Genomic DNA, 20334 nt, shown 5'->3' on the forward strand with positions numbered 1-20334 from the left:
CTTGTAAGCCTGTACATTTGTAACCAATCCACTATATGCCTTGAACATTTGTAATCTATTGATGTGTCTGTTATAATCTCTACCACCACATAGCACCTTTATATGCATTCGCCTAAATAATGTTCCATAATACATGATAATATGCAAGGGAGTTATGTTAGGAAGACTGCTCATTTGAATTTCCAGTAAAAGAACATGGTTGTGTCAACTGTGTAATTCCTCGCTTAGCTCAAAAATTGTAATAGACCTATAATATCCAAAACATAAAACATCCAAAGGATGACATCAAGGAGTGCTACAGCTTTTTTTAATCACCGTAATAAACAAAAAACATAATTATGATATGTTTCTAGTAAAAGTCAATCACATGTATGTTTGCAACAGTCAATGAATGGAGAGATTACTGGCAACCCGCAGGAAATTTTACAACTGAGGAGCACTTGTTGTTCCTCAAGTAATGGTTAATAAGTGGACCATACTGGGATTGTAGAAATTATAGAAAAGTGAGCAATTACCAGAATTGGGACTGGTGTTATATTCTCTGTCTGCACCTAGATGATCCACCACATGTGACAAAGAACCTTCTTCCTTTGTCCGAGAAGCACTAGATTTGAAACCTGATAACCCTGGTCAACAAGAGCACGGAAAAGAGCATTGTTAAATACTATTTTAACCAATATTATTTACAAAATGTTTCAAACATGTATATATATATATGTATATTATTTCATTATTATTTTATTTTACAACTTTATCAGCTTGTGTAGCTTGTTGAGAGAAAACAGAAGAGATGGCAATGAAATCTCATATCCTTCCGAACTCCTTTTCTGTTTTTTTCCATTAAGGCACATGGTTAGTTAATGTTTTTCAAAGCTTTTAAGGTGCTCTCCAATCCCTCCGAGGGGCCTGCTGTGACTGTACACCAATTATGGGTTAGAAAAAAACCACAAACATATTTCTACAAATCCATAGAATAGTCACAGGTTATGGCACACTAGCAGGGTAACTTAGCTTAATGTCCATAATTTCCCATTTCTACAATAAAGGCCTAGTATTATTAACATATTAATTTCTGAAGAGCTATGTACACTATGATACACTTTAAGCATATATATTGATAATGGGTAAATAATTAATTAAGCAGGAAGAACTGTACATGTAATTCATCCCGTTGCCCTTGTTTCCACAATAACCTGTTTCTTTTCTTTTGGAGTCCGAAGTAATCTTCAAACATTGGTTTTCCTCTCCGCTTACCCTGAAAACCACATCTGGACTGGTAATAGCATCACCTGTGACATAAACGCAATAATTATTAATTAATTCAAAGCACAAAATTTCCCATTTTTTAATACCACTTCCGAGAGTTACATTTCCAAAGAATAGATCCTGCCTGAACATCTACAACCAATTAGATTCTGTAGAAAACCCAAAAGAGCAAGACTGATTATACATCTCAGGGCACTGAACAGAGAACTGAGCTTGGGGATCATTTTCTCAATTTCGTGTAACGAAATTTACACAACATTACTGAGAGTATGCCATTATGCCATTGCATAATTTCGGGAAAAAGTTTAATGTGAGATCTTCTGTTTGGTTAATGTTTTAATTTGAGCAGCATTTCAGGTAGATTTTTCACCCAAGCAACATTTTAGATAACTTTGCAGCACAAAATTAAGCAAGACCAGCAGTGTTTTGTATGCAAGCGGCTGAAAATCAACTCAAATTAAATTCTCAAGTTGAATTTTTTTCCTGACTGCACTGTTTAGTTAATTTCTTAAGTGCAAGATGTATTTTGTGTAATTTTGCATACTTACCCAAGGGACAGGGAAGAAATTAAGCTCCTTAGGTCAAACTATAAGTAGTCCTTAGGACGACATAAGACTGTGCTGAGGGATCAAGCTTGGGCACGCTTAGAACAAGCCGCACACACAAAGGATAGTGGCCTCTTTTGGAAAATTATAAACTCCCCTTTTTGTCAGACACCGCAGACCCCAAAATAGAAGTTCTAGTTGCCCCATTTACTTTGGTTGAACATTTTAATGGTAATTTTCACCCATGTCCGGATAATCTGGCACCACCCCAGAGTGACATAAGTGGCCTGATTCAAACCCCCTTCCAATTGTTTACAGTGGAGTAGGTGGTTGTAACAATAGTAAAGTCTACTGCTTTGAAAGCCCCTTGTCTCGACGGGGTTCCAGTTGACATTTTGAAGGCCACTATCGACTTATGGGCTCCAGTCCTTGCAAATGTTTTTAATGCAGCTGCCCATGGGACAATACCTCAAACCTAGACTGATTCTAATATTGTACCCATATTTTAAAGAAGGAGATGGGGGAGCCCAGGTGTTACCGCCCGATATCCCTCCTGGACTCCTTGGCTAAAATTTTGGGGAGGATTGTTTTAGATCGATTGGATGGTGGTGAACCATGCGTTGACTGACGTCCAATACGGTTTCACTGAGGATATAGGGACCATGGAGCAATGTATAAATCTTCATCTTATAGTTAGTAAATACGCACTAGCGAAGCAGGGTTTTATCTACCTCTGTTTCACAGATCTCTCCTTTGCCTTTGATTTAGTTAATCATTTAACCCTTTGGAAAACTTTGATTAATAGGGGTGCCACAATGGATATTGTTACTTATCTTTCCCAGATATACTCTTTAAGGACCTCACATGTAAGATTAGGGTTAGGGGAAGAGTGCACATCTAGAATTAGTGTTAAAGAGGGATAAGACAAAGATGTGTTACAGCTCCCACCCTCTTCTCCCTCTATGTGAATGGGACTGATAAGGAGCTACAGAAGCTAGATGCTGACGCACCAAAAATTGGACTCTGGCCCATTCTAGTGCTACCATATGCCGATGATGCAGTGTTAAAGTCTAGAACTGCAAACGTTCTTCAAAAGTTGATCGATGGCTTTGCCGCATATATGGAGCACAAAAAGCTTGCATTAAATCTGACTAAGACTTTCACTGTGGAGTGTGGAAGAGGTAGAGCCAAAAATAATTCCTTCTTTGTTATGGACCATAAATTACAAAAGTAAGGAATTTTTCTTAACTGGTCGTTCTTTTTTCAGGCTCTGGCTCCTGCAATCCCTACACAGAACTAGCAAAGTCACAACTAGTTAGATCGACTGAGGCCTTGTTTAGGTTTGCAAGCAAAATTGGCTATAAACCTATTTGTGAGATGTTGCAACTTTATAGGAGCAAATGCATACCTCAGCCATATATGGAGCAATTCTTTGGGGTGGCGAGGGGGCAAAATATTCTGCAAATCCAGGGAAATCTATTTTTGTCTAGGTTACTTGCAGTACCACGTACTATACCTACCTTTATTACTCACAGAGAATTAAGTGTTACATTTGTGGAGGACATAATTGATTTGAGTACCATAACGGTTTGGCATAACATTTGGAGTAAACCAGGCATGAAATTTGCAAGAGAAGTAATCAATGACTGCCTTGCCCTTGAGCACTGTAACAAAATCCCCGGACTTGTTTACGTCAGTAGGCTAATAAAGGAAACGGACATGGAGCTTCAACTTAAGAATCCTGAAAATATATTACAGTTTAGCAGGAAAGAACTAAAAGACATATTTACCTATAAGAGAGCAGCCAAAAGGGAATTTAAAGAAAGAAAGAAAGCATACTTACCCTCTAGCAAATTATGTGAATTTTGCATAGCCCCTATACAAGACTCTGGGGTAAAACCATATCATGTAGCTCAGTTTCTTCCAATGCAGCTCCTTGTAATTGACCTATTATTGACTGTGCACCATCATTATGATAATTTGTTAGAGTTAAAAGTATCATAAAACATGCAGTTGCTACTCTGGGGTCCCAAGAAAGACTGGAAAAATACAATAGCAAGCTCTTCCATTTTCTCCTGAATAAAAAGAATGAATCAAAAGTAATTCCATAGAATGCATGCATGGGAGGCAAAGAATGACTGTTTTGCCAGTTTTGTGTGCCTTCCTCAATTTAACAAATTCCTATTTATGCTATACAATTTGGCTTTTCCCTACCTTGGTTTTAATCTGTTTCACTTCTGGTGTCCACTATTTGTTGAACATCTTTTCTGACTTAACGAAAAAGTTACTAACCTTCAGTAACACTCGTTCTAATAGATACCTTAGAATATCTCCAGGCACTAGACTGGACCTGGATGACTTTTCAGCACAGCCCCTGTACGCGAGCAGTTGGCGTTATGTGGCTCTGAGATTAGTGTGCCGCCCCTCGGAAGTGATAATTGAAAAGCACATAGGTACCAACAAAGTGCGCTGATGTCAGTTTCTTAGTGTACATTATTCACATGATAGGACTTGGAGTCCAAAAACTAACTGTGCGTGCCAGTGTGCAGATCACTAACTTGGGGCCTTTTTAGATGAAAGAGAGTCCATTTTACAGAACAGGGAATAGGGATGGGAGGTACGAATCTGCAGTTATATAGCATTTACATCCGCCAGAAAAAGTGCTACGAAAAGGTAAGTAACTTGTTCTTCTGATTGATACCTCTAACTGCAAATTCTTCCCCTATAGAATAGATATTAAAGCAGCACATCCCTGGAGGTATGTCTGTGGAATGACTGAGTCCAAAATGCCCATCCTGTCGAACCTGGCTGTGAAGGCAGAAGTGCTTTGTGATAGTGAAACTTGCACTGATGCCGACGTTACACCTAGACAAATATCCAGGACAGGCACTCTACAGTGGTGGTAACAGACTTGGCTCTGGTAGAATAGGCCCTCAACCCATCTGGGGGCAGCTTTAAGGTCATCACGTAGCAGATCTTAATGCAGAGGACTATCCATTGAGATAAAGTCAATTTCTGCATGGCTACACAAAGGGTGAAATGGGGCAAAGAACTTCAGAAAAGAGATGGGTTGGCCGACGTGAAAGAAGTCACAACATTTGGTAGAACGTTTGGGCACAGGGTACCCCAAAATGTTAGACAACCCAAAATTTACCTCCACCAGAATGCCCACATTTCACTGAATCAGAGTCTAAACCTCAATTTCACGAGGCAACGTGTCCCGCGTTAATGTAGCTCCCAAAGCATCAAAATCAAAAATACAATTAAGTAAATGGGCCCACTCAATAATTGAGTTCTAGATCAAATAAAAGTTAAAGAATGTTATTACAAATTCAAAAATAAGCAATACAGAGTCAAAGCCATTAAGGCTCTCAATGTAAAAGTTATACATATAATGCACAATCAGAAATTATTTTAAGTCCCATGTGGGCAGCAATGTTGAGAGAGTAAAGCACAGCATCCCTAGTGGACACAAAAATCTTCGGACTCACCCCCCAAATCGAGGGTTTTTATTCTTTATTTTTGCATATGAATACAGGAGCTGCAGAATCCCTATGGTGTGTGCTAATGTTGCATTTCTTCAGCAAATTAGTGCACATGAAAAATAAAACTCATACAGCTTTAACACATAAGCACTATCCCACTACATTCAACCCCTTTATGTTAATGTCGCCAGGAGATGCTAGATCAAAACTAGAGACATTAATAAAATCGTATTATATGAATGAAAAGGACACAGTGATCCTATGAAAAGACATTGGAAATGTTTCAGGTTGTGATTGAGCTGGGACATGTTGATCGAGAGCTGAATAACAACGATAACAGTGTAAATAAACAAGTACATCTCCGCTTGGCTGTGTGCTGCAGAATTTGCGAGGACAGAAGTGGGCAGCAAGAAAACAACATATGTGGCAGGGGTGACTTCCATCATATAAATGTGTAATGAAATGTGAAAATATATTCTGCACGTTATTAATGATGCACATGAATATAAACCCATAACAAATCTTGGACAAAGGACGTTGTAGTACTCGCCACCAGTTTTTACGGAAAGAAGGTGGTATACGGTGGCTAGACTAACAGAGCCTAAACCTCACTCACATGATGAACAGAGGTTATCACACTGAGAAAGACCATCTTTAGGTCAGGGGTTAAAGGGAACCGCAGTGTAGTGGCTAAAAGGGGTACGCATAAAAAAAGCAAGGAACAAGTTAAGGTCGTCCTACTGTGGCATACAAAAGGTTTAGGAGGAAACATGTGGACCAAACCTTTGAGAAAATATATCATAACAGGATATTAGGACAGCTGCTCAATTAAATGCAATAATGCCCAGAGGGTCAACAAATAACCATTATTAGTACCCACTGCAAGTCTTAGCCAAAGGCAGAACAAACAGTAACACATCCAACAGTTTTGCTTGCAATGGGTCCATGTTACTAGTGCCTTATCAAGCCATATAACTTGTCCCAATGTTTGACGATAACAGATTGTGTAAGACAACTGCCTGCCTGTATGACATTCACAACTTCAGTAGGAAGATCAACTGCGGTCAATTTCTTGTGCTCAATCTCCATGCATGGAGGTGTAAAGAGGTGTAGATTGCGCTGATCTGGCTGCAAGACCCTGTCCTGCTCCTGCAAACGTAGGTGCTCCTGAAGTGGCAGCCTGATCGGAAGGCAGAGCCTCATGCCCAGAGGTTTTGGGTACCACACTCTCCCTGGCCTAATTCGGAGCCACTAGGATGACTGGGGCCTGGTCATTCTTGATCTTCTTCAGTAATCGGGGAGGAGAGATAGCGGCAGCAAGACGTATAGGAGTCTCATGCTCCACTCTAGGCATACTGGCTCTCTGAGAGACAGCCTTCTTGGGAACTCCAATACAGAAAAGTGTTGACACTGTGTGTTCTTGCTGGAAGACGCCCTGTGCCAACTCTGGTTGTAGCTGCCATTTGTGATACACTAGGTATCGACGGCTGAGTTCAACCACCCTGGTGTCAGAGCAAAGGAACCCCACCCTGCCCGTTGTAGTACGACATGGCAGTAGTGTTGTCCGTGAAGGACGTCAATCCCCCCTTGATGGATAGCAGGAAAGGATTCAACACCAAGACTAGCAGGTTGAAGTGAAGATGAGTCTCTGATCTCCAACTCTCCTACATGACCTCCCCAAACCAGCAGTGATACATTTGTCACCAGCATCAGCTTTCGGTGTGGTAGAAAGAGGTTGCTGGTCCAACTGCCTGTCGGATGTTATGGCTTCCCACCTGTGGGAAAAATGTTTGATCCTGCCTTCCACATGCTGGTCATGAGCCAATGAGGACAAACTAAAGCGGCTTGGAAGCTGGTGCCAGAGGGTCTGGGGACTGGGTAGTTTGCTGCTAGTGCTGTCCTAGATATTGCTTGATGGGTCCCTGACCCTGACAGCACAGGGGTATCTGTTATAGGGCATTTATGCTGTCTAAGGGCTGAACCCCCTAGCAATGCCTCAAAAGGGGCAAAACTCTTAGGGATACTGCCTTACAGGTGTGAAAAGACCAAGGGAGCAGGCAGTGGATCTACTCTCTTTACAGTGCTTGAGGGAGAGGTCTGCCTTCATGCCAAAGAGGTGAGACCCAACAAAAAGCATAAACATGCGTGACAACTGAAAGTTACCCGAGAACCTCATGCACACATTGTGCCGAAGCACCACGCTAGTGCTGGCTGCTCTGCCAAAGCTGTCTGTTGTGTCCAGGTCTGACTGGATGACATACCAGGCCACATCCTAGCCCTCTTAAATTGCCTCTGCCAAACTGGTGGGGAACTCCTCAGGACTGCTGGTAAGATCTCAGCAATTGAGTCCCATAATGTGTGCGAGTACCTTCCCAGTAAACAGCAGATGTTAACTGGCCTGAGGGTGAGTCTGGTAGAAGAAAACATCCTCTTCCCAAATGTCTCAATTCTTTTCAAATCTCTGTCCAGGAAAATGGGAAATAATGGCAAAAGAATTAAGATTAACCTTTTGGAGGCGGCCTGTATTACCAAACTCTGAGGTGCAGGGTCACTTGGAGCAAGCCTGTGGCAACATGTCACCTGTCTGTTTGCAGGTGGGCAAAAGCAGGGTTTGGTCCAAGTGCCCATGACGTTGCATTCTCAATGAACAGTAGTAGGGGTCCAGATAAGGATTCTGCAGGTTGTAACACTTCCATGAGGATGTTGGTCTTCACCTCAACAGAAGGCAACTGGCGATCTAAGACTTTGTCCACCTTTCTAATGACCACAACAAATGAAACAGACTCTTCTGTTAAAGGACGAGGTAGTGAGACCAACCCTGCATCAGGGGAAGTGTCCAGTACACTGGCCTCTTGGATGTACATATAAAAATTGTCAGCACCATATTGTGGGGAAAATTTGTCCCCACCATCACCATCATCACCATCAAAAACTAGTTGTCTCTGGTCATAGTTCAATCCTAAAACTTGTGTGTGTGTGTGAGTGCTGGCCGGCGGATCCTAGGCAAAGGTGCTGTCTTGTATAAGGGGATGTGTGAGTAATGGCTGAGCAAAGGGTTGGCCGACGTCGAGACAGATGCAGTTTGAGTCAAACTGAAGTATCGGTTCCATGTCCTCCTCCGGCATGTGCAGGATCAATGCAGCAGGAACCAGCATGAAGCGTGGTGCCCAGCATGGAATCAGCTCTAGAGTCAGTGCTGAACCTGAAGCGGGTTCAGTAGGCACAAATGGTGCCTAGGGTGGATCTGCCTTTGGTAACCCAATTAGAAGCCTCTCCAGATCCATGGGGTCAGAAGGCATGCCAAAAGGAAGGTGATAAGATGCTGAAGATGTGGAGTGTAGCTTCCTTAAACACCTCAATCTGTTGTGCTACTGCCAATGGACTCAGAAATTCAGGGTGCATAGGAACCAGCTTGGGAGTCAGCTCCTCGGTAGGGGACCAGGAGGAAGACCACAGGTGCCTTGATGTACTTGAGACTGCCCAGATCGAAAGTGGTGAGGCAGGGCCAAGGCCTGATTGGACTTCTTTGTGTTTCTTTTTGGATTTTGACTTATTCGAAGACTTTGACACCTGTTAGTATACCAGCCCCAAGAGCAGAAACGGGTCCTTGTCCATGACTTTGAGCTGGAGTAGCCATTACATGACTTCCTTTGGTGCTCCACCAACTACAGTTTGGCTTCTCAGTCCTGAAAAACCTTTACCTGCATCAGAGCACACTTCTTGCATGACGGGGATTCGTGGCCCAACTCCAAACACCAGAGGCACACCTCATGGGGATCTGTTGTAGATATTTGTGTGCAACAGTTCCTACAAGGCGTAACCCTTATGATTCTCTAGAGGGGTTTACTATCTTGCAAACTGTAAAGAATTTCTGTGAAAAAAGGCTTATCAACTGATGAGGAAAGGCCAGAAGGTAGCTCTGCATCTGTATAAGAAGGCATGAAAAGAAAGGAACTGACCTCAGTAAACTTGATGATGCCTATATGTCCTCACTTCTGGGACAGAGCAGAATTGACGCAGAGCTGCACAACGTCACCTACAGGTGTGCAGGGGCTACACTCAAAAAAATCTTCCTGATTCAGTTCAGTGCCTGGGCATATTCGGAAGTTGGGGAATCTGCGGTTAGAAGTACCCATCAAAATTTGCACTATTTCAGAAGATCCATTTCTTTTGTAATATCCCATATAATCATACCACATTTAGTGTTTTGAAAGCAAATTCCAGTCTTGATGCTTTAAAGTAAATAAAGATTTATGAAATGAGCTTATGTTATCTTTATGTATTTCAAACATAATGGCACCATTATAGTACCCTCCATTGCCCTGTTGTTCAACACTGCTAATAAAAATATTATGTGCTGTGACCCGCTGCTCATCTAACTTGCGTGCTCCCTCACATGCAGCCCCAGAGCCAGTGTGCTCCCACTTACTTCTGCGCTTGATGAACGTGAGAGGCATATGTGATATGCAAATGAATCCTGCATTGCAACATCATCACCCAAGATAGATGTACCTACATTTAATCTAAATGTAAAGAAGTTATATAAGCAGAAGCTATCCCAAACTACATTAGAAAATGAAAATATAAGAGAATGTATAAAAACTCGTTATTCAGTGATAGCCCAGACAAAAAGAATACATATATTTCTAGGGTGGTGTCACCTAACACCAAGATAAAAGAGGGGGGTACAATAATGATCAAGCAAAAATCACATACTCTCTATTCCACTGAGTAGGATTTAAATAATTGATGTTCACCATTCAGAAGGAGGACACCAGTAAAAATAAAATATTCTTTCAGTTATCTTTTCCGCATAGAATTAGAAAGCCACGTTTATTTTATCACCTAGCTACTCGTTTATGTTGAAGGACATTGATACAACTAATCTAGGTCTTTTCAATGGCCAACATGATATCACTCTCTTCATCACAAACAGATGCAGATCATAATATAACACAAGAAAACAAAAAAAGTATTCATAATAAATATACTAGAAACTGTCAAGAACCAATTTAGGTAGTTGAGAAAAGAAAAGGGGTATCTGCTGGAATGTGACTTGAATTCAAGCAAACATGTGCCTGTGTTGTATGCTACTGTTATTGAAACTAGTAAGAACGCTGCAAAGCTCAAGCACACTCTTCCCACAACTCAGAAGTTGAATAATTGATTGACTTCTAAAAGCCAACATATTTTTGAGACGTAGGTCTAATTTATATTTGATTAAATAAAACGTTTGCACTGTGCTGTAAGAACTGCATTCGAAAATCGTTGAGTTTATCTGGCAAGACCTATTACTCTTAACAACCAGCCTATGTCTATTGCCTTGTTTCTCTAGATAATGTACATAATCTGGCTTAGTGATATACCATCTTTTTTTCCTCAAAGATAACTGGACCGCATTTTCTTTAGACACTAGCTTCTGGTATCTTCCACTTTGTTTACACTCGCCTATTTTGCGCCCAGTACCAGCCATTTTGATGCTTAATATGATCATGCATAAAAAACGCTCCTTTCATCCTGAAATGGACTTTCTCCCTCTTAAACTTTTATTAGATGTGAACATAAATATATATTTCAAATTAATTTAATCAATATGAAGAATGTCTTGTCTCATTCTAAATGTAAATTCACATCATAACTCCATCAACAGACATCATTAATTTACCTGACCGAAAAGACCCCAAAAATGTGTTCCTGGTGTGTCCTTTTTTTTCTTAGCGTGATGATGAAGGCTATCCTTATCATCGTCTCCATGTTTTGGCTCTATAGGCACTGTACATCAGCGATAATACTTTACTATGAGTAGCACAACTGTACTGCTCATACAAAATCCAGGGGAAAACTTCAGCGGATTGGGGCACAGGAGTCATTTTCAGGGCTGTGTGGTCTGGTTGAACCTCAGCCAATCCAGCCTTGGAAGTAATTCAGCAAATGTCACACAATTTTAGATGCATAATTTCCTCTTTAAGATAAATAGTGCTTCTTGGTACTTAGAAACATAATATATCTGAAACAGCTTATTGTAAATTAATTTATTGGACCCACAAAAAAAACACTCCTGGGGAGGAGCCAAGGGGAGAGCACCCAGAAGAGGGTAGGATGTACTTTCTCGCTCGTGCTATATGGGGCTGATATTGAAACGCTTTTCGGGATGCTCTAGCCTATGAGTCAACCTGTGTCAGTCACTATGCAACATTGTGAATGGTGGTTGTGGAAAAGATATTCCTAAATCACAGTCACAGCCCAGGTAAAGACTTGTATATTTCTTACTTACTTCGGCTAGACTTTTTACTGCATATTCTCTCTGAGCTCTGATTGGCCGGGACGCACATCTCTTCATTTTCTTTAGAGCCTAATGAAAAGACTGATGTGGCAATAACAGTACCTGTTATTCAAATTAATGAAAAAATGATAATTAGTGAAAACCTTTTTTTACTACTAAACACAAACACCATATTTTTTTTATCAGGCAGAAACAAACAATATTACTGAAATGAACTTCACAAAAGGCTGTATTAAAGTAGCAATATTTGATGTACTAACACTTCAGTAGTTTAGTTACTGATCTTAAAGTAAAGTGCAGTGTAGTATGTCTTCATATCCCTATGTAAGGTTCTATGACACTCGATTCAGCTGTATGCAAAGAGCTCAAATGCACCGAAGCCCCAAGTGATATATAAATATTCTGCATAAAACGTGAAATGAATAGTATGCAGACATAGTAGGATCAACATTACACATACTAAAATGGCCGACTAAAGCAGCAGTATTCAACGTTGGTTCAGGAAAATGAGATCCACTCTAGATATTCAGGATATTGATATAACATATACTTATATTTAGTGGCCCAAATTATACAGGAATTTTTTACATTTATTACTCAGAATGCCTGCATTTACACCAGCCAGGAATTCACAAAAGCATTCATGACAGGCATAAATGTATTTACTACTGCGGATTTCTCACCACTAGTGTGGAGGAATTCACATGTGTAAAACTCTCACAAGTGGTGGGCATGAGGAGATGTGATTAGCCTTCAAGGTTTGTGAAAATTCCCAAACTGAACCTAGACTCTAGCCCACCCTGGAAATAGGTAGAGATTTACTACAGCCCAGAAGGGGAAGGGATCACCACGAAATTTGGTGAGTGAATAGGGGAAGAGCTGTCTCCACAGGGAAAAAACATTTCTCCTGCTGAAAAATACAACTCCACACGAATGACAAAGGCGATCTTTTTATTCAGGAAAGGGACCCTTTTTTCAACTTTTCTATATTGACTCAGATCAGTCAAGACTCAATCTTCTTCTCTAGAACCCTAATTTGGATGCATTTCATTCCATAACCATACCTTTGGACTATTAGATACATTGTGTGTTTTCTTCTAATCAAATGTAGGTCGAAAGGAGCTTCAAATCCCCCATGCATAATCTTATGAAATGTAAAATTACACAGAGAGGAAATAGTAGTTCCCAGGATGTGTCACATGACACTCAGTAGTGCGTCTGAAATCATAATGCAGCTTTCCAGGCGTACCACTGTAAATGTATTCAATGCCAAAAAATAGCAAATCTGCACATGTACAAAGGTGTACTTTTACATATGTAGGTTTACTATTTCTATCAATTGGTCCCAGTAAATCTAAAAAGAATGAGTTTACAGACAAAGATGTTAACTATTATCTTTTAAATCGGGCACAGATCCGACCCTCCTTGACCTACATTGAATTGAAAGAAAACAAGCAATGTATCTAATAGTCCAAAGATATGATTATGGAATTAAATGCATACAATAGTTAAAAGATCAATTTACATAATTTTCACATGTAAGCAAGTTTTAAGACCTGTGTCAACCGAGCCAAATTAGGGCCATGGAGAAGGAGATGGTGTCTTGACTGATCTAAGTCAATGTAGAAAAATAGGAAGAACATGGGTCCTTTTCCTGAAAAAAAAGCTGCCCAATGTCTATTATATGGAGGTGTTTTTCCTAAATACTCCTATAGTAACATCTCTCCGATGAAATAGGAAATTGATATTCTTCACCCATGGTGATAAAGGTCTCCTGTGGATGAACAACAATCCTTGTTTTTATTTTGTGCGAGATCTGCTACATCAAATAATGAGACTATTTCCCAAAAATGACTCCAAAGAATTTGAATTTCTTGTCTCGGTATCCTACCAAACAGAGATCAAAGCTATCCTCAAATTGCATAGGGAGGGAACGCAGCAATTCATTATGCAATGGTAGGCTGCACACTCGCGCACACAAAGGGCCAGCACAGAGTCAAACATTTAGTGTTGTGATATTTTCTATCACTCAGTCACACCAGACATCTAATGATGCGAAACAGGCAATGCTACCCTTTACCCCAAGTCCCATAACATTCGTTTGAACACTTCTGGAGATTCATACTAAACAATGCCTGCACATTATTGTTCTGCCTTAGTGTGAAAGAACCAAGAGAGGGACTCACAGTTTTCCTTGGAGGTGAGTTCCAAGGCGACCACTGATGTATGTGAATGCATGCATTGTTTTTGGTGATGATCAACTTTATTGATTTTATTTACAATAGTACAACCACACAAAAGATTGACAGGATACATCTCAGCCCTGTATATGAAATGTGTGCACGCATTGTTATGGATGGATTTGTGTGTGGATGCGTACTCTTCTAACGTGACATTAGCCATGCTTGAATAGTAAATTATATGTTTTATAAAAATGAACACAAAGTGCACAGGGGCGCAAATAAAGGAAGCAAGCGGCTCTGTAACAATGTGCATTTCAAGCCCTTATAAAAAAGTAAATAAATGAAGTAAAGGCACTGCACACACCAGGGCATACTATAGCTTCAATGAGAAGTTAATCATTTTCATTGGAAAAGCAGAACGTTTGTCGAACTTGGTCTGCAGGCAACAAACACCTAAAGACGTTTGGAATGTTACTTGATAAATAGGTTTAATCTGAAGAAGACAGTATTAATTCCCAACCAACGAGAAAGATGCAATCAGTTTGGAAAACTTGACTGAGAAATATGTGCAGATTTTTGGATTGTGTCACAGTAGATGTCCTGATGGAATGAGATGAATTATAACATAAACGACTGGAAAGAACCACAGTCCAATGTACAGCCTATAACAATATGGTAAAAGTGTGATGGTTGTGGGGTGACCTGACGATTACACATATCAGCGGATACCCTGTACGCGGGACAATCAGATACGTGGGTATGAGCAGAAAGTCTCCATCAGACACATAATAAATGAGACTCAAGAAATGCATGTAATGATAAGCCACCCACTATGAAAATCCTGTCAGGTTTGAGAATCCAAGTACTTACAAAATGTACGAGTGGTTTAGGTTCTCCCAGGGCTATTTGGTTTTAGCAAAAGGACCTGGCATAGCTTCGTTGATTCAGGTACTTGCGTATCATCGGTCACCCACGTATGATCTATGGACTGAATCGCTCAGGTAAGATAGATCTATGCTACTAAGTGCTGCCTGTGAAAATACTGGATTGATTACATTTGCTTAAAACAGTAGGATTTCTTCTATTACATTTCAGTACTCAGGACGAAATAATGGTAGTCTTATGGCACCAAGGTAGGTCTGCGGTGACTGTAGTGACTAGAAAGAGGAGACGTAAGAAATTAGGTAGGACTCCAAACCAACCTGATAATACAGACTGCAAAATAAGACTCAAAAACATATACTGCAAATCCATGCATAAATAAATAGCTCCATTCAATAAAATTCTGTATGTGCCTTAACCTGCTAAGAAGCACAGCCGCTAGAACAGTCCGACAAGGTTTTGGCTGATTTTAGGAATCTAAAACAGGTCACATGCCTTTGATCGTTTTGTATGGTAGACCATTTGGCTGTAGAGGTTTTGGCATACGCTGTTCCAGTCTATGCTTTCATCCGTCTTATTCACATAATGACTTGGAGGTGAAAGTGTGCAGTGAGAATTAATTGCATGCTAGACCCTCCTTAGCCAGTAGAGATTGAACTGTGAGCCCATGGGGTTAGGCAAGTTCAGGCCTTCATCTTATTACCGGAATGGAACAGTCGGTATCAGAGGTTGCTCTTTTCAGTCAAATCGGACTAAGATATTTTATGCCTAGCAGAAAATCTGCAGTGCCAATGATCATTTTTGTTGATGGTGTACTAACTCTGATTTTCAAGTAGCACTAATGGCTACCTGAATGGACACATTTGGTAGTACATATATCTGGGATATTTAAAAACAATCCCCACAGCTAGCAATAATTATGTGTGTTGCACTGAACTTAGTTTGGCAAGTCTGCATCCAATGTAAACATCGAGCTACTAAGGGCCAGATTAACAAAGTGCTTTAAAATGTGCAAACCCTCTGATTTTGTAAACCAGAGAGTTTAATGCCAAAATAATTTTCCAAGTGTATTAAGCCTATTTTATGGTTTGGCAAAGGTTTTCCCATTCGTTAAATGGGTTTAGGAAACAACAGCAAATCCATATTTAGAAGAGACGTAATAAGTGCAACCCTTCTAAATACTGATTCCTTAAGGTATGTATTAATATTCTGCAAACGAAATCTGGTTGCAAAACAAATATTTTACTGTCTGCACAAACATATTCTTAACCCATTTACATATGGGAAGGACCCCCCACCCCCTTAGATCCCCTTCTCTTATGTGAATGTTGACAATAAAATTATAGGAAGTAGGCTGTGGACCATGGGACCACTGCTTACTCCTGAAAAAGTTGGCAAAACTTTTTTTTATCTCATCCCGTTTCAGGAAAAAAGTTGCATTAAAAAAAATATATTGCTTTATTTAAAAGCAATCACAGGCATGGTGTTCTGCGGACCCAAACAGGCCATTATTCCTGCGATGGCAACGAATCGTAGTGAGTCGGAATTTGTGACCTACCTCATTAATATGCAGGAGGTAGGTCAGATTCCATAACACTGCAATTCCGATTCTTAGGAACTGACTTATTAGGACATAGGTTGGTTATTCAAAATATTCTTTGGTCGCAAATTGCATTCAGTATTTTGCGACCATATATTCTTATTTTTATATTTTGTATCTTATATATTTTGCGAACCTAATTTCTTTTCCTTTATGTATTTGAGTCTTCAGACGTTTCTGAAACATATGGCAGAAGTATGCGAACTGGCTTTTAGTTTAAATAAAAGAATGCAACACTAGACATCGAAAGTAGTGTGGATGTTGGCTCATTTATATGATATTCCAGTTGTTCAGATGAACGAAAGGTCATCCTTGTTTGGCCTATACTGCAAGGAATGGGCAAGAAACAATATCTTATTCCAGCGTACATTAAAGATTACAAACTTTTACAATTTTTTTAAATCACACGCCTCCCAATGTACGCTGGAATAAGATATTGTTTCTTTGGGAAATCAGTCGGGTGGCATACCCTCACCTCTGTTAGAGAGCTGGACCTCCACTCTCATTTATCAACAGAGGCAATACGCGTTTCCATAGAGCCCAATCTGAATATCAGTCCAGAACGGTGTGAGCCGTGGAGTCGGGAAGGGGTGGTGCTCTGGCTCTTGGTCCATGAACTTCCGTGCTCCTTGCAGTATGAGCTAGCTCAGCATATGGCTTTCTTCTTCATCCACTAAGGTGAGATTGAATTTCACTCTTTTTGCTCAGAAGTGCTCATCCCTTCTGGATAATACAATCAAAAGTCACAGCGCTGAGAGCCAAAGAAGTATATTTAAGCACTCCCAAAGTACACTACCAACTATTAGTATAGCTGTGATGCGGAAAATCATTCCTGCTAGCTTTCAGGTCCTTCTTGCAATACTTGTGATGCCTACCAAACAACAGTCCACGAAGCAACAATCCTGCATTCCTTGCTAACAGATCAGATCGCAGTCCCTTTTTAGCATATAAGGCAAGTGATGCCAGTAATTATTTTCGGTCTATGAGGTAAACACTTATTTATCCACTAAATGTTTAAATAAATCAAACTAAATGTTGTTCAGTGCTAGGATAAATGAAGGCAGAACTTGGTATATAAGCATCAAGGTCTGTTGGTAAAAGAGTAATACGATTTCACTTTATGCAGCAGCCACTCGCTTTGCTTGGTTGCCATTTTCCAGCGTACGACATGCTCCTAATCCCCTGAGCTATTTTAAGTTCTATAACAGTGATTCTAAGTACTATGCGCTACAACATTCATAGTAAATATCACAGCAGGTCACTGTCCAGGGACATGCAATGGTATCTCCCACAGACACCAGCATTTCTTCTATTGGTTGAGAAGTCCTTGTACTAGCGTTTTGATTCTGTCAAAGGTTCTGTTCCCCTGCGATTCTTTCATGGTTGTCAGTCCGCTATACTGAGTTCTTTAATGCCAACCATGATGTTAAACCATAAAATTCCCATCCACTCTCCTTCAACAGCCTCTTCTCAAACTCTCCTTAGCCATTACTAGAGCACCCATGCTTGTTAATCCATCACATCCACACATACCAACAATTGGCCTGGGTTGGGATTTGGCAACTTTACATAATTTAGAAAATGCCTTAGAGGTCTAAATCACATTGTTCATGCTACATGTGGGGCACTCCCTGATACGGACATTTTCACTGTCAACCTTCTGGGCGAAAATCATAGTGTTCCAATTAAAGGACTAGAGACTAGATAAAACGACATGTTGCAAATGAAACACGAAAATCAAAATAAAGAGTTATTTAGAGTTTGGCTGATGTTCTCTACCATCAAAGCATGACAGGTCAGTGTTTTCCGTATTACAAATGCCACAGTCTACACTCCACTTGTAATATGGTAAATGCCACATTTGTGACGAAGTATCCCATCCGCCAAACTCTAACGAAGGCCCAAAGACTGCTGCAGATAGAAGAGCCAACAACCAAAGCATAGAGCACCTCCGAGTAGGCTATGCGAGTGCTGGGAAATGTGCTTCTATTCCATACTGCAACTTGCTCTAAAATACATTACACACAGTTCAATTTGGAGGGAGCCGTTTTATCAGTACCAAAGCATGGCTCATATCAGATTTTGGAAAACTTAGAAATACAAAAACTCCTACAGATATCGCTGATCCCTCTCTCAAGCAGAACAGTATTCAACCTGGGTATCAGGGAATAAACCAGAACATTATTCAGTTTTTAATCGAGGTTGAAATTAAACACTTCAGAAAATAGGCTATAAGTATTTGCTTCCATTAAGCTACCAGTTGTATCCACTGAAGTCCTCACCCCGTCAATGTCCCTGTTATTTTCCTGCCCTGGAACTACCATTACTACGGGTCACGGAAATTCTGCAGGTAGATAAATAACGGGAAGTGGCTGCTGTAGGGGAAGAATATGTAGGAATCGCTGTTTTCGTGCAGATTGATGCATTGTTTCCCCTGGTCTTCCACACTGAGAGTTCACCTGCTTTCAACAGCCAAAATCTCCATGCGGAAATCCCAAACTCATAATTTCAATGGATTAGGTAACTGGACACATCTGATTTTAGAAGCCACTCGTACTGAAAGTCTCAGTGTAAAGAGCTACAGAATAAACAACAAATCAATTCACATTATTGAACTAAAATATGACTTAACCCAGCGAGTTCAAGGCTTGGTGAATTTCTTTCATCACATTCATGTAAAGGTCTTTCTGCCATTTGTGTAAAAGTTTCCACTCCTCTTCGGAGAAACAGGCAGCAACATCCTGGAATGTGAGCGTCACCTGGAACAGTCAGTTTTAATAAAAACACTTAGAAACTTCATAAACACATGCAAAGCCCACAATACTTATACATACCCAGATGCATAATTTTCTCATCAAACTAATTCTGACATCAAGTCTCGCCTGTGAAATGAAGATTACATCACTACTCAATAGGACAACATGGCTACTTTGGTATAAAAATGCTTGTAGGATCTATTATTGTGAGTATTTACACTTGCCTATTAAACTGTCACACTTTCTCATTGTCATTAAGTGGTCTTAACCCACAATCGTAAAAGACAACGCTTTGAAACCAGCTAGGGGAAGCTACAGTAAGCACAGGTTAGTGAAACACCTATGGGATGCAAACATTACACAGCGATGTTGTTACGTGATATACTGATTAAACGTCATTCACATACATCCCAATTACTCACCTCATGTGAAAGCGTGTGGGACATTTCTCTGAAGATTTGTTATAAAATCCTCTACATGAAAAACCTGTCTAACCAGTTACTAGATAGCGGCTGATGAGGAACCCTCGGAGACGGGCTGTTCAGACTCTCCCATGGAGCAGATCAAGCTAGGAAAAGTAACAATTTCAAAGCAAGCCTACACTCTTTAATAATAAACTATTTTGTATCATTGTTCTGGGCGAGCAAGGGTGTCGAATCCGATTTCGTTCCGCATTATTACGATAGCATGCTCACAGAAGAGACACTGCTAATTAACGCATGCTCAGTCCAAACTATTATGAAAAAATCGCTATTGTCCACGAGACGGCGCTCACCTTTTTTTTGATGTTCGTATTTCTTTAGCTTCTTCTTTCCATGCAAAGTTCATGTGAATTCGTATTTTCAATATTGCGCATGTTATTTAGTGACACTACGGCGTTGTTTATGTGGATTAGTTTCTAATATTCAACGCATGCGCAGTAAATTAATCACACCTCCCACCTTTGCTGGTTCTCAGTGGACCTCGTAAAATCGAAAGGAGTTTTATGAGGTATTAAAATGCTTACTTCCGCATTATGGTTTTGTGTTTGGGGTCACCGGGGACGGATTGGGAATTAGAAGCAGCCCTGGCAAATGTTATTAGACCGCAACCCTACTGTGGTGTTTGGGCCCTCGGCCCGCATGTGGATGATACAGACGCAGACACAGGATTACTGGTACTGTAAACTGGCCGCGAGCACGTGCGCTCGGCCCCTTTTATTGTCAGGGTCACCTGACTGGTGACGCCTGTGGTGGGTGGGTGTTCAGTGTGGGTTACAGGCACAATGGAACACTAGACTGTATCCAGCCGGATACTACATCCCTCCCAAACTTTAATGAAAATTAAACCAAAAT

General features: G+C 40.4%; 1 protein-coding gene across 3 annotated transcripts in view; it reads right to left on the reverse strand.

Annotated features, from left to right (window-relative positions):
• LOC146861864 (uncharacterized) overlaps window positions 1-20121 on the reverse strand; it is an 85932-nt gene extending 65811 nt beyond the window's left edge. Inside the window, exons 1-5 of one of the 3 annotated variants that reach the window (XM_085641023.1) lie at window positions 19776-20121; window positions 18877-19003; window positions 11571-11681; window positions 1194-1289; window positions 516-626 (exon numbers count right to left, since the gene is read on the reverse strand). In XM_085641023.1, the coding sequence (XP_085497149.1) occupies window positions 516-626; window positions 1194-1289; window positions 11571-11681; window positions 18877-18919 (361 nt within the window). In that variant the 5' untranslated portion in view covers window positions 18920-19003; window positions 19776-20121. Of the gene's footprint in view, window positions 1-515; window positions 627-1193; window positions 1290-11570; window positions 11682-18876; window positions 19004-19422; window positions 19705-19775 lie in introns of those variants that run through there. The other 2 variants (XM_085641022.1, XM_085641024.1) reach the window with 2 other exon arrangements.
• Between the last annotated feature and the right edge of the window lie 213 nt (window positions 20122-20334).

The sequence above is a fragment of the Triturus cristatus genome, chromosome 2_2 (genome assembly GCF_964204655.1).
Source record: "Triturus cristatus chromosome 2_2, aTriCri1.1, whole genome shotgun sequence".
NCBI lineage: Eukaryota > Metazoa > Chordata > Amphibia > Caudata > Salamandridae > Triturus > Triturus cristatus.